General features: G+C 41.4%; 1 protein-coding gene across 1 annotated transcript; it reads right to left on the reverse strand.

Moving 5' to 3' along the window:
* Positions 1–760: 760 nt before the first annotated feature.
* On the reverse strand, positions 761–13,284 carry zgc:55943 (uncharacterized protein LOC406337 homolog). The gene is made up of 4 exons (XM_037681289.1): positions 13,087–13,284; positions 9,491–9,632; positions 4,547–4,626; positions 761–829 (listed from the first exon to the last, which is right to left on the reverse strand). The coding sequence occupies exons 2-4, from the start codon at positions 9,579–9,581 to the stop codon at positions 761–763; spliced, it is 240 nt and encodes a 79-aa protein (XP_037537217.1). The 5' UTR covers positions 9,582–9,632; positions 13,087–13,284.

Raw genomic sequence — 13,284 nt, forward strand, 5'->3', positions numbered from 1 at the left:
CTTTTTGGTGTCCTGTTATGTAATCTGTTGCTGTGTGCTTGTTCTGTTTGTCCCTGTACAGCACTTTGGTGTACTTTGTCACTGTTTAAAGTGCTTTACAAATAAATTGGTAAATTGGTATTGGTAACATGTTTTTTGTTTTTGTCTTTCCCCCTGGAGAGGGACCTGCCTCCTGCTTGCCTCCATTCTGGACCAGTCATTCCTCCTTCCTGTTCTCTCAAATCCAGTCGGTCGAAACAGATGGACACTCGTCCTGAGCCTGGTTCAGATGGAGGTTTCTTCCTGTTAAAAGGGAGTTTTTCCTTTCCACTGTCTCCTTTGTGCTTGTTCAGGATGGGAGACTGTGACGAAGTGAAGACAACACGATCTGCTGGCTTCCTTAGCTAGATAATGTTACCAATTAAATTTTTATGTATATGAATGTTTCTGTTCAGTGCCCTGAGATGACTCCTGTTGTGACTTGGCGCTGTATAAATAAACTGAATTGAATTAGCTCCTAGACATGAGCTACAAATGTCTCAAGTCAAGCCACTCCTGAACCAGAGTTTCAGATTTCATTATTTTTAAGCCATAATCATCAAAATAACAAGAAATAAACGATTAAAATATTAAACTCTGTGATGAATCTATGGAAAATATGAATTTCACTTTCTGAAGTAATTGACAACAAAAATTGAACTTTTTCCACAATATTCTAATTTTTTGAGATGCACCTGTAAATCTGAAGTATCATCATCATCATCATCAAGTCAGGCAGGACTTACAAAATCTTTCCATTCAGTCCCGATTCATTCATCTGTTGTCCTTTACCAAGAAGAGCGCTCTTCTCCTGCAGGACAACACACAAGGTTTGTAGGCTCAATCATCCAGGTAGATAACAAAAGAAGGTTAAATCATTTCATCTGGCCCAGATCTGGTTGGCAGGCCACAGACTGATGAAGTCTTCCGAATGGAAGGTGAAACGTTTCTCCCTTAAAGAAACTGGTCCAGATTAAATGATTTAACCTTCTTTTGACAACACACACTAATCAGTGACCGCCAGAAACCCGTCAGGAAGTCACAGTTCCTCAGTAACTGCAGCAGCTTCCACTGAAACCTAATCAGACGAGTCACGAGACATCAAATTATAACCTGTTCTTGCAGTTAACTAAATAAAAAGAATCAATAAACACAACTGTAAATAACTCGAAATTATAAATGTAATGAAAAAGGCAATGCTTTGGTTCTTTTCATATTATTTCTTTTAGACAAAATAAACCACAGCACAGTCCCCTCCAAAAAGAATAAAACCACTTTGCTGATTTCATTCCTTCTCACTGCAATTCAAAGAAATATTGGGACTGGAGATAGTGAGTAATGAGGAGTTTCGTGTGTTATTTTGTCACATTCTGTCTAAAACGTGTTTCCAAAGTATGCTACAGCAGTTACATTGGTGCATTTTTCTGGATCAATTTTCTCACACACTTGTCAGACTAGAGGCAGATCTGTTAGGTACTCTCTTCTTCCTTTTCTTGGTAAAAACCCATAACATCCATTCCCCCCAAAAATGAAAACATTGATTTACCTACCGTATTTTTCAGCCGATAAGTCACACTTTTTTGCATATTTTACATGCTCTGCGACTTATAGGCCGAAGTGACATATTTATGGATTTTTTTCCCATATTTATAAACCATTGTTTGGCTGAGATACGACCGTTTCCATTCATTCTGACTGGGAAAAATAAAAATAAAAAAGGGCAGTACCACTTTCAGCCACTTGATGGCAGCATAGTAGTAATACCTGTATGGCATGCTGTTGTATCATATAATAGGTAAACGTGGCTATACTTTGTTTTTTATTGAACTTTTTTGAATTTACCATGTCCTGAATGACTGAGAATATTCACCAGCTTTTAATGACTCAATCTGCCTGCCACAGTCTCCCCACCTTCATTCTGCTCTCTGCTTGGAGCCGTCAAAACAGCTGCACCACCCTGGCAAAATGCAGCTGATTTGACCATTAAAGTGCATTTATTAAGCAAATGTTAGACTGAGAAACACCTTGCTATAATTTCGAGAAAACAAACAATTGTTTAGGTGCTTTTCTTGTTAAATTTTGGTGAAACGAGCCGTTCCTCATAACTTTTTCTTGTCCTCTGCGCATTCATGGAGCACTGAAGCAGCTAAACTATTTTTTAAATAAAGCTGAGCTGACCATTAAAGGACATTTATTAAGCAAATGTTAGACTGAGACACACATTTACTATAATTTCGAGCAAACAAATAATTGTTTTTAGGTGTTAATCTTGTTAAATTCTTGTTAAAGTCCTCTTGTGCACGCTCCCACGGCCGCCATTTGGCAGCCCATCAGTTTTTGGCACAACACCAGTCCACATTTCCGGGTTGTCAGCAGTGACGCGTAACAAACGCGACACGTCAGCGGTGACGCATAATAGATGTGATGTATACAGCGAAGCGACATATTTATGGATTTTTCCACTTTATTAGACAAATATGGACTGATGCGACTTATAGGGCGGAGCGACATGTCCACCGGAAAATACGGTAAGTGTTTTTCTACTATGTGATTTCAGATGCATTAGAGTCCAGAGAAGTTGACAAAACTGTTTATTTTATTGCACAGTAGAGTTTCATGTGGCGCTTGTGAATGGAACTGTGCTGGTGATGAATGAGACTTCTTCATGCAGAGCTGTCTGTGGGTTCAGAGCTAACAGGTGTCTGGTTTAGACTTTCTCCCTTCATGCACAAGCAATTCTCCAGATTTCTTGAATTATGCACTGTAGAGAAGTGATCCCCCAGCCCAGGTCCTCAGGGGCCACTTTCCTGCACGTTTCAGATGTTTTGCAGCAGCTACACTCCTGACCACAATAAATAGGTCACCAACTGTTTGGTCACACTGGATGATGACCCTGCTACACTTTAAAAAAGCCAGAACCAGCACAAAACTCACAACGAACCGAGGTTGTGGTGATTTATCAACATGGTGGCAATATATGGCTTGAGGCTCGAGGAACCAGTATGGCCTGGTCATCAAGAAGAACTGGACACGCTGGCCTCATGCTGAGGTTATGACAAGGTTATGTAATCAACCTAGCACAGAAGTGATCCGGTCACAGCCTGACAGAGTAGTGAAAGTATGGGTTAACACAGTGTGGGGGGTGGGGGTGGGGAGAAGGACAGCAGGAAAAACCTACTAGGTGAGTACAACCCCGATTCTGAAAAAAGTTGGGACATTATGTAAAATACAAACTGAATGCAAGAGTTTGCAAATCAAGAGTTGTCTCGACACAAGGGCAGAAGGAGGATTAAACTAGTAATTGTTCCATTTATAGAAAATGCAACATAATTTTGAATTTGATGACAGCAATATGAAAAAAAGCTGTTTGAGGACCATGTTGTCCTCCGTGAAGCATCCGCTGTTCTTTAAACATCATTAAACATCTAGGAACTGCAGGAAGCAGCTGCTGGAGGTTTGGAGGACAGTGTTGTCCCATTCATGGCTAATGGAGGATTCTAGCTGTTCAACAGTCCTAGGCTAGGATGGAAATCCCACCTTATTGGTGGTAAACAATGACTTTAAAAAAAGTTATTTTAGGGGGGGGGGGGGGGGGGTCCCTTAAGATGCAGTCAAATGTACAGTTGTGAAATGAAATAAAAATTAAACATTCATTACCAGGTAGACAACTTGCAGAAACAAAACAGGAGCACTGAACAACTTTTCCCACCCGCCTCTGCAAGAAAGGGGCTTGATTCACTTCCTGGTCATGCGATCATGTCACTTACAATGAACGCTTCTTCCTTTTACAAAAAAATAAACTATATACTATAAGAACAGGTTGCCAAACATAAAAGTTGGATCCATACACAATAATGAAGTCCAAAATGAAAAAATTAATCAGGAACACAGAGAGATGTAGGCAGCACTCTGATGTTGCCATGGAAACGTGTAAAACACCAATGTTGGCATTAAAGATTTTTGAATGGCATACATGCATAGTAATGCCTATATATAAATGGTGGCTATGCTTCCTTTTGTTTATATTACCTAAAATTAGTTTTCTCATGAATTATTTGAGGGGTCAACCGTAGTTTTTGGAAACTGGGTGGGGGTGTCTAGAACCACCTGATTACCTGCAGTGTTCCCTCAGTGAGGACTGAACTAGGCAAAAGGGCCTTCTCCTACTCCGCTCCTGTTTCCTGGAATATCTTACAAAAGATCTGAAGCTCTCGACCTTGACCTCTCTAAGTGGCTTCAAACATCTGTTTAGTTCATGGGAAAAACCAACGCAGACATGTTCCTGTTTTTAGTATCTTATACCGTTTTATAAAGTAGCTGTTTATATTTTTGTTTTATATCACTTCTTTTTTATACGTTTCATTGAATGTTTATTGTTTTGTGCACCACATGTATGGTTTTTGTTAAAATCAGGTCTCTCTTGTAAAGGAGTCCTCGTGACTCAATAAGACTAATCTGTATAAATAAAGGTTGAATGAATTGGAGACATCAAACTTAAGTACAAAAAAACAAAAGAGGAATCACGCACTGTGCCATCGGGGCTGTCCACTCCTGCATCCTCTCCATCGATGTACTTGACTTTCTCCATCCCTTTCATCTTGTGCTCATCTGTGACAGAATGGGAGACAGAGAAGCAGACAGCACATCTCCTTATTAACAGCACAGCAACGGCGGTGAGCGGATCGAGGACGACCCACTCTGAGCTGCTCTGATCACAACTCTCTTTAGAGGTTAATAGTTCTCACAGTCCACTACTTCTCAAAGTAATTATGTACTCAGATTTTTACACTCCAGACCTAAATCCTCTTTTCACAATGGCTTACGAGCAGTGAAACACATGAGCTGATGGCCTGATTCTCATCTATTTTCTACCTCTACATCTATATTCCCACACATGCACAGTGCCCTCGTCTATCCCACTCCGACGCTTTTAGAAAAGAGGAATTAAAAATGACATATAAATACAGATACAGCCATGGGGAAAAAGTTTATTCTAACTCAATTTAAGGGTTTTACACATCAGGACATAATAACAATGATTTGGTCTTTACAAGGTTGTAAAATAATTTAAATGTAACTTCAAGTGTGTGAAAAACACACAACAGATTATAAAAACAACTAATCACATTGCAGCAGTTTGATGTTTAAACTCAGAGGGATACAGGTTAGCAGCATCCATTCATTTCACAGAGGGCAGCGAGGAAAAGAGTGATTTCATTGACTCGGACAGCGACATGATTATAAGCACCAGACGGGCTGGTTTGTGTTTGTGACATTGCACATCTCCAGGGATTTTCACTTCGACCGCCTCTGTTGGAGCTCAGTGAAAAACAAGTCCCATTTATGCAGAGATGAGCTATTGTTGGGAGGTTAAAGGGGAGCGGACAGGCTGGCAGGTGCATGCAGACTGTCTGCAGAGAGCAGAGAGAGCTCAGCGCAACCACCTCTGTTCCTACCAAAAGTGAAGTTGATAGGACAGGTGTTTGGAGCTGATGGCTTGAATCCACGGGCCGAACTGTGCCAGCATGCTTCCAAACCACCTCCATTGTACTGCTGTCTAAAATCCTAGGTCAAAGTGACTACCACCATGCAGTGCTCACATTCATGCAAAAATGCTGCTTGAAATTTCAGCTTAGCATTCAACACTAGGGGTGTGGATTATAAACTAATTCTGATACATTGTGAATTCACTGAATGCATTCTGAATTGTTTTTAAAACGTCAAAAATAGATTATTAATTGTGGTTAATGTTCCGTATCCACTTGCAAAAGGCAGAACTCTGAAGTGAGGAAGTGCAGTGCCCGGACTGTTTAGAGTATTCACAGCAGAGAAGCTACAAACAAGTGGCTTTTCCTGCTTTGAAACCTGGTATTTAGAAGTACTTCAGCTTCTATAAAATGAAAGGGAAAAATAATGTTCACAAGAGCCACATTACATGCAACTTATGTATATGTTTCCACTTGGAGAAAGAGGAAAATCTCCTGGTTGGTGTTGATGCCGCTGCGAAAAGTAATATCTCACTGAGCTGCAGACATTGGTGTTTACTTACTAAGAGTCTTCAGAATGTCTCAAAATGTTTGCAGCATGGTATTATATCAGCAGATGTAAGTAATAGAATATTGTGTGCCTTAAAATCCAATTTTATTATGTCTAAGACACTAACCCAGCCAATCCCACACTTTAAGGACCAAATAGTCATAGAAACACAGAAGAAATTGGATCAGATACCTTTAATGTGATGCATGGACATCCATTGCCACATAATCTTATGTAATACTCAGAATGATTACTAGTTTATTTCCCATAAACTTGTAGGAATGAAACTTGTTTTATACTGCAATATAGAGCAAAAATATTCTGTTTATTTTAGGTCAGAGAGATTCTGTGCTCAGGATTTTGTTTGAGGTGATCATGGAAGCATTGATTATAGTTTTCTTATCACATCACAGTCCTCTGGATCATAATCAAATCATGAGGTGCCTAAAGATTCCCATCTCTGTTCAGTTGTTCTCCTCTCCAATGTAATCATTAAATTTGAAGGTCTCAGTACCCTCTTCATTTGGCTACTGGACTTTCTGACCAAGAAGCCCTCAAGAACTATCATTCTGAACACTAGTATGCCACAAGGCTGTGTGCTGAGCCCCTTTCTCTACTTTCTCTCCACCTTTGGCTGCAGACCTGTCTGTGGTTCTAATAACATCATCAAGTTTGTAGAAAATGCAGTGACTGGCCTTGTCAGACCTCCATTGCACGACTACAACTGGTCCAGAATGCAGCAGCCCAATTTTTAACCAGTACAGGCAAAAGAGAGCACATTACACCAGTTTTGGCCTCACTGCACTGGTTACAGGTTCACTTTCAAATCCAGTTCAAAATACTCATGTATGTCTACAAATCACTGAACAGTGTCGCCCCCCCATCTCTCTGATCTGCTACAGCCGTATGTCCCACCACGTTCCCTGAGGTCAGCGGACCAGTTGCTCCTCACAGTTCCAGGAACTCGTCTTAAGCGCAGAGGTGACAGGGCCTTCTCTCTAGCAGGACCAAGACTCTGGAACGAGTTACCTTTGTTTGTCAGACAGGCCCCCTCCCTCTCGGTTTTCAAGTCCCGTTTAAAAACTCACTACTATTCAGTAACTTTCAACTCCAGATGATCTGTGTTTTGATCCTGTATGCTCCACACTGGTTTGTCGTCATTATCTGCATCGTTTTTATGTCTATATTCTGATTTACCTCATTTTGTATTTTGCTTTGTGTGTTACCTGTTGTTTTGTCTGTACAGCACTTTGGTTGGCCTTGTAGCTGTTTTAAGTACTTTATAAATAAAGTGGTATGGTATGGTACGTCAAAGTTAGCAATGAGTTGGCCTACAGAGAGGACATAGAGCAACTAGCTATACGGTTACAATCACCTGCTCTATAACACAAGAAAGTTCAAGGAGCTCATAATGAACTTCCGGATTAAGGCAGATGAAGTGCATACTTCCAACAATAGGATGGCAGCTGAGCGCTCCACCAACTTCAAATTCTTCATCATATTAACAGACCTGTCCTCGACAACCAACATGTCCAGTTTGGTCCAGTCTCACCAGGGTCGCTTCTTCTTGAGAACACTGAGGAAAAAAAACACCTTTTCACAGCCATCCTGGTGAACTTCTACTGCTGTGTCACCCAGAGGATTCTGACTAGCTCTATCACAGCCAGGTACTGTAACTGTTCTGTGACAGCCTGGAAAGCATTGCAGAAGATCATGTCGACCAACTAAAGCATCACTTGCAATCCACGTCCTGCCATTAAGGGCATCTGGAGAAAGAATTGTCTACAAAAAACAGGCAACAACATCAAAAATGCCTCACACCCAGCCCAGAAACTGTTTCTCCACAAACCCTCTGGGACTGCTTCAGATGTCTACAGTCCAGAACCAACAGGCTTAATGTGTAGTGACATAATGAACTGAATTAAATTTAATCTAAACTTGTGCAACTCCCTCAAAAGTCCAACAGCCCTGCTGCTGCTTCTGCTGTGTTGGTGAGGAGAACCCTTATTCACCACCTGAATGAACATAGATCAGCTTGTCAAGCAAGTCAAAAGAAAATGTTGTCTCAAACGGGTAATATTATCATGACAGACATTTTAAAGGACTTCCTTCTCTTCTTCTCCATGAGACACTGGATTCATGAGACTCTGAAGCTTCACGGCTAAGTGTGTGTACGCACTGCATCATTGATGTGCCTACACATTTTCCATGACAGATTTCTAAAACTGCCAGTGCACATGGTTCTCTTTCTGAATGTGAAGATGAGGAATGTTTTTGATTTTTTGATTTTCACTTCATAAAGGATGTCAATGAACCTCCATTCAAAAATAAACACACTGTTTGCATCCAGACTGCGTGCACACAATTAAAGCAACAGCAAACAACCACAATAAAAAATTTAAAAAAAACTGCCATTCAGACACTGATCAGCAACAAAAACGATGGTGCAGCGTTGCCGGTCTGTAACCACAAGTCAAACATTATCTGGTGTCAACAGATGAGTCTGGAAGTACTGGTTTACAAACTCGAGCATCCAGTGATGCATGACTGCAGTCGTTTAAGGACCAACATTCAACCAAGTGTATACAATAAAAAGAAGAAAAGGGTTCTCGCTCATATAAAATAGCAAACTTTATTTTTTATTTTCACTTCCCCCATCAGTTTATCTTTCAGACCTAAACTGCATGTGTATACAAGGCATCACAACAAGAATGGGTGTGGTGGCCACACATTTTATTTTCTTGTTATAAATACACACTGTGTGCAGCAGAAGACAGATTTTCTCTATAGTACACATCAGTTTTGCTTCCGTCTTTAAATGTGGGCTGTGGCAGAGCTGGGACCTCATGTATGAAGTTGTGCACACATTAAGTTCTACCAGGAGCTTGGTAGAACTTAGAGGGTCTTTTTTTACCATGCTGCTAAAAGAACCTCACTGCCAACAGAACCACTCTGCTAATAGGACCATGCTGCTGTAGATGTGTTTCTTTTTCACTTTTGGAACCTTGTTTTTGTGTTTTTGTTGTATGCTTTCATATTTCTTGTTGTTTTTTTTTTGGCGAGTCGAGACAGTTCTTCTTGTCCTGTGCATTTCACTCTATTGTTGACTTTGTGCTGATCTGCTTATGACAATAAACTTAAACCTAAACACTTTTTTTTAATTAAAACTGGATGTGGGCCACCAGTTGAAAAATCCTGCTGTAGTGCGTTTTATGTATTTATCTTCTTTATCACCGCAATCTTCCACTGCTGACATCTTCATTTTGTCCAGAAACGCTTGATTCATTGAGAAAAATATTTCTGGGCACCAAAGAGCAAAGGTTTCTAAACTCTTCCTCGACTTGAATACCCTCAAATTATACCCACGTGTTTTTATTTCAAGCGAACCCATAAAAAACACCAAGTTCCAAGATAAAACTAACTATAGAGTACCTACCAGGGACAATGTCCCCGTTGCTGTGGGCTTTGTTCTGCTCCTCCTCACTGTTGGGCACAGAAGACACCTGCTTTGCAGAGGTGCAGCCCATCTCCTTCTCCTCAGCTGCTTTCCTCCTCAGCCTAAAGCATTGCAGACTCACCTGGGGACAAGTGTGAATGGAGACAAAGTAAGGTTACATACACAACTCAGCAAAAGCAATTGTCTCCACTGGCAGATAAGCTAAAAGAACAGTGGTTATCCTGTAATACAGTGGCTGCTTACAAAGGGTTGGGTGCATTTAAAAAGCAATGTAAATTCTGAGTTGGAACCAAACACGGTAAATGAGCAAGTGAGGATCTGAGCAGCTCTAAATGGAGATTAGCTGTTATCGTTACATGGTTGGATCAAAGCAGTTCCACAAATGCAGCTTTTGGCAAATGTTTCCAGCTTTGATGGAAAGGTCTACCAAAAATGGTCCAAAGAAGATAGACCATGAACTCATCAATCATCAAACAAGAGCATGGGAGTTCAAAGGTCACTGTTACACGTGGTAGGTCAAGGCTGCCCTCCTCTTATCTCATACATTAGAAGAGTTTGTATATATGAAATGAATCAGAAATGAATCCTTCCAATAAAAACAGCAGTTACAGGTGGTGCTGACCTGGGAAGTATCTAAAGATCAGAACTGGATCAGAGTAACAGAAGGAGGTAGTCTGGTCAGAGGGGCCATGTTTTATATCCTGCATAATATGGGGGGATGAGTCCATGTGCATGTCTTTACTGGAGAAAACATAACATTAAATGTGTAGGAGCCAGAAGAAAGTGGATAAAGTTCTGCTGGGAGATGTTGGAGCCTGACGTTCACATAGACGTTACTTCAACACGTATCACCAGCCAAAAAACTGTAGCTGACCAAGTACACTCTTATGGAAATGATGCCCTTTGAAAGTGGTCTTCTATAGAATAGAAATAAACTTTATTGTCCCTCAGGGGGGAATTCAGGTGTACCAGCAGCAAAGTGACGAGTGAATTGAACAATGCAGTCGTACAAAGGTAGAAAATATAAAAACAGAATATGAATGTGACTGTACAGTAAGGGCATATTTACAGCATAACAAAAAAAAAAAAGTTGGAAATGGTCTCTTAGTAGTGTAAGGCTGCCTGTCACACTGCAAAAATGGAGTTCCTGAATGGTTTGAGAAAGACAACAAGTTTAAAAAGTTAACTTGGCCTCCAAAGTCCTCAGATCTCAGTTAAGGTGGGATTGGTTGGATAACATCAATGGAGGCGTCATCTCACAGGTTCTGGGACTAAAATTATTTTTTGATTGCTTGGTACCAGATTTTAGGGTGGCCCAGTACAAGAGGAACCACTGATTGCAATAGTATAGTTGAACATGGCGATGACAATATCAACTGCAAAAGACTGACATGCTCAATCATTACCATGTTCACTTTGTCACATCCCACCCTCCGTATTAGAGGAGTCCATCTGATTGACACATTTGTATGTTTTGCTTGCAGTTTGTAAATGCAGTTTTTAGGGGAATCATTGATATCGCAATTAGAATCAGAATAAGCTTTATTATTGTTGTACCGGGAGACAGTGAGATTATGTTCGTACAGTTGTCCGAAAGATGGGTGGAGTGCACGTTGCTGCTGCTACTGGAGCACAGCCCCTTATCCTTTGTCTGAATACTTTTTAGATAGAAAAAGGTAAAAGGCCATGAGGATGGACAGTGGTATTACAAAAAATATCTCTTCACATCTTGTCCTGTCAGGACATGATTTGAGACATCAAAAAACACAAGCACATTTATAAACACAATTATTATTATTATTACATTATTGACGGCAAGACCGTTAGATTTGTCCATGAAGAACAGATGAGCCATAGTCCTGATAAGACGTTGTTGTTGTTCAGCCGGCACAGTTCTGATAAGCCTGCACAGAAGTTCTCTGGGATTGGGGGGGGGGGGGGGGATATACAAAGCTATTTTTCTTAGTTTACACATGTCCCAGGAGAAATTTGATAGTCGGCCCGTATCTGAAACCAAACGGGGGAGTCAAATTCAGATAAGCCACAACTGTTGATTTTTTTCAGGCAGACTGTTTTTTCTCATCAGCCTTGAGTCCTGCTGGAACTTTCCAGATCCAAAATGGCCAAATTTATGGGCATTCCACTGATCCGTGCTATGAGCGTTCTTCAAGGTCGACTCCAACATGCTGGCGAGTCCTAGAAGAAACAGGTGGGCTGTGATTCTCACAAATTGCTTCCATCTTAAGGTTTAGCTTGTAAATCAGCTGATTTTGAGTACTCGTAGCACAAACCAAACCTTCACACAGACTCTGAAGTTTTGTCATGGCTGAAACTGCTGCCGATGTCTTCTTCAAAAGTTGATAACATAGGGACCCGCCGATGCCAAAAAGCAGAAACCCTGCTATCATGAATCCAATTATATAAAAGTCTTCAGCGTCCTCCTGAGACAAAACTGAAAGACGCATCAGCTGCCAAGCTCCCCACGGATCCCTGATGTATCCTGCAGCGTGAGTCTCGGCAGGACATGAGGGTTCTCCAGGACTCTGTCGTTTTGTTGAAAAGATTTTGTCGATTGCGTTGCAAGTCCAGCTTACCAGATCCATAATAGTATTTTTTTTTGTTCTGAAGATGTGTACCAGGAGCTCCGAGACACACACACACACAGAGCAAAAGCAGGAGGAAGAGGAGAACAAGGGAGCGAGAGCAGAAAGCAATATGAATATTCAAGATATTGTGCAGCCTTATCAGATATCACCACTGACCTGGTCTGCACTTTAAACTGGTTAAGACCATGAGCAAAAGGAAGACCTAATATTAGCCAAGTAGTCATAATGTTATGGCTTGTAAACCAGCTTTAATCTGACAAGTGGAAACATTCTGGCTGCTTTAAAAAAATTGTTTTTATAATCAATTAGTCATGAAGGCCCCACCCCTGCATTAAAACACGCAGGTTTCTCAGTTTATTCCTGAACAGAACAGAAAGTGGATGCATGAGTTTGGATGTGTGTAATCACCAGTCTGAAGGAGTGCGTGGTGGTGCCTGGCTGCTGCCCCGCAACAATAAGGCCTTTCATGATGCGGGGATGCCGCTGTGGGACGCCGGCGGCTTGTTTTACCTCTGCTTTTCTGTGGAGCTCAAGGGATTATTCTGCAGCATGCCTTCCCATCTGCATGTTGTCGGGCTGCGGTGCAGAGCTGCAGCATTTTGGTGGGATCCATTTGATCAATGTGCGCGGAGAGGTCCATTCACAACAGAAACACACTGATCAGCTGAGTCCAGCTGCAGAATCAGCTGCTTCGATCCATCCCTATCCTGCCTGCTGAAAAGCTGCTGCTGCATTCTGTAAAACAGCAGCTTTACGGCGTTTTCCACGCAGCTGAGAGCAAGCTGCTACATTCTCCTTTAACACTGGAGCATGTCAACCATCTGCTCATTTTCCAGCATTTTAGAGAGGGGGATGAACTGGTACAACAATATGAAAAGATGCTAAACAGTTTCCCACCCGTGGGGTGGAACACCGAGACAATACTACACGTGCCCTACAAATAAAAAATAAAAATAAGAGCAGCGTTACCTTTCAGGAGAATCCATGGTTCAGGGATCCTTCTCTGCTCTCAGTCCAGACGGAGGTCCCGCTCAGACAGCCTCGGAACGTCGTCTGGTCCGCCAGCAGCGTCGTGACGTCTGTCTGCTCCGACTGCACGAGCTCACGGCTTCACACTCTGTCAAAGTAAGCGCGAGGAAACCAAAACACGAGACGAAAACTGTTATC

The sequence above is a fragment of the Nematolebias whitei genome, chromosome 9 (genome assembly GCF_014905685.2).
Source record: "Nematolebias whitei isolate Nwh7 chromosome 9, NemWhi1, whole genome shotgun sequence".
Taxonomy (NCBI): Eukaryota; Metazoa; Chordata; class Actinopteri; order Cyprinodontiformes; family Rivulidae; genus Nematolebias; species Nematolebias whitei.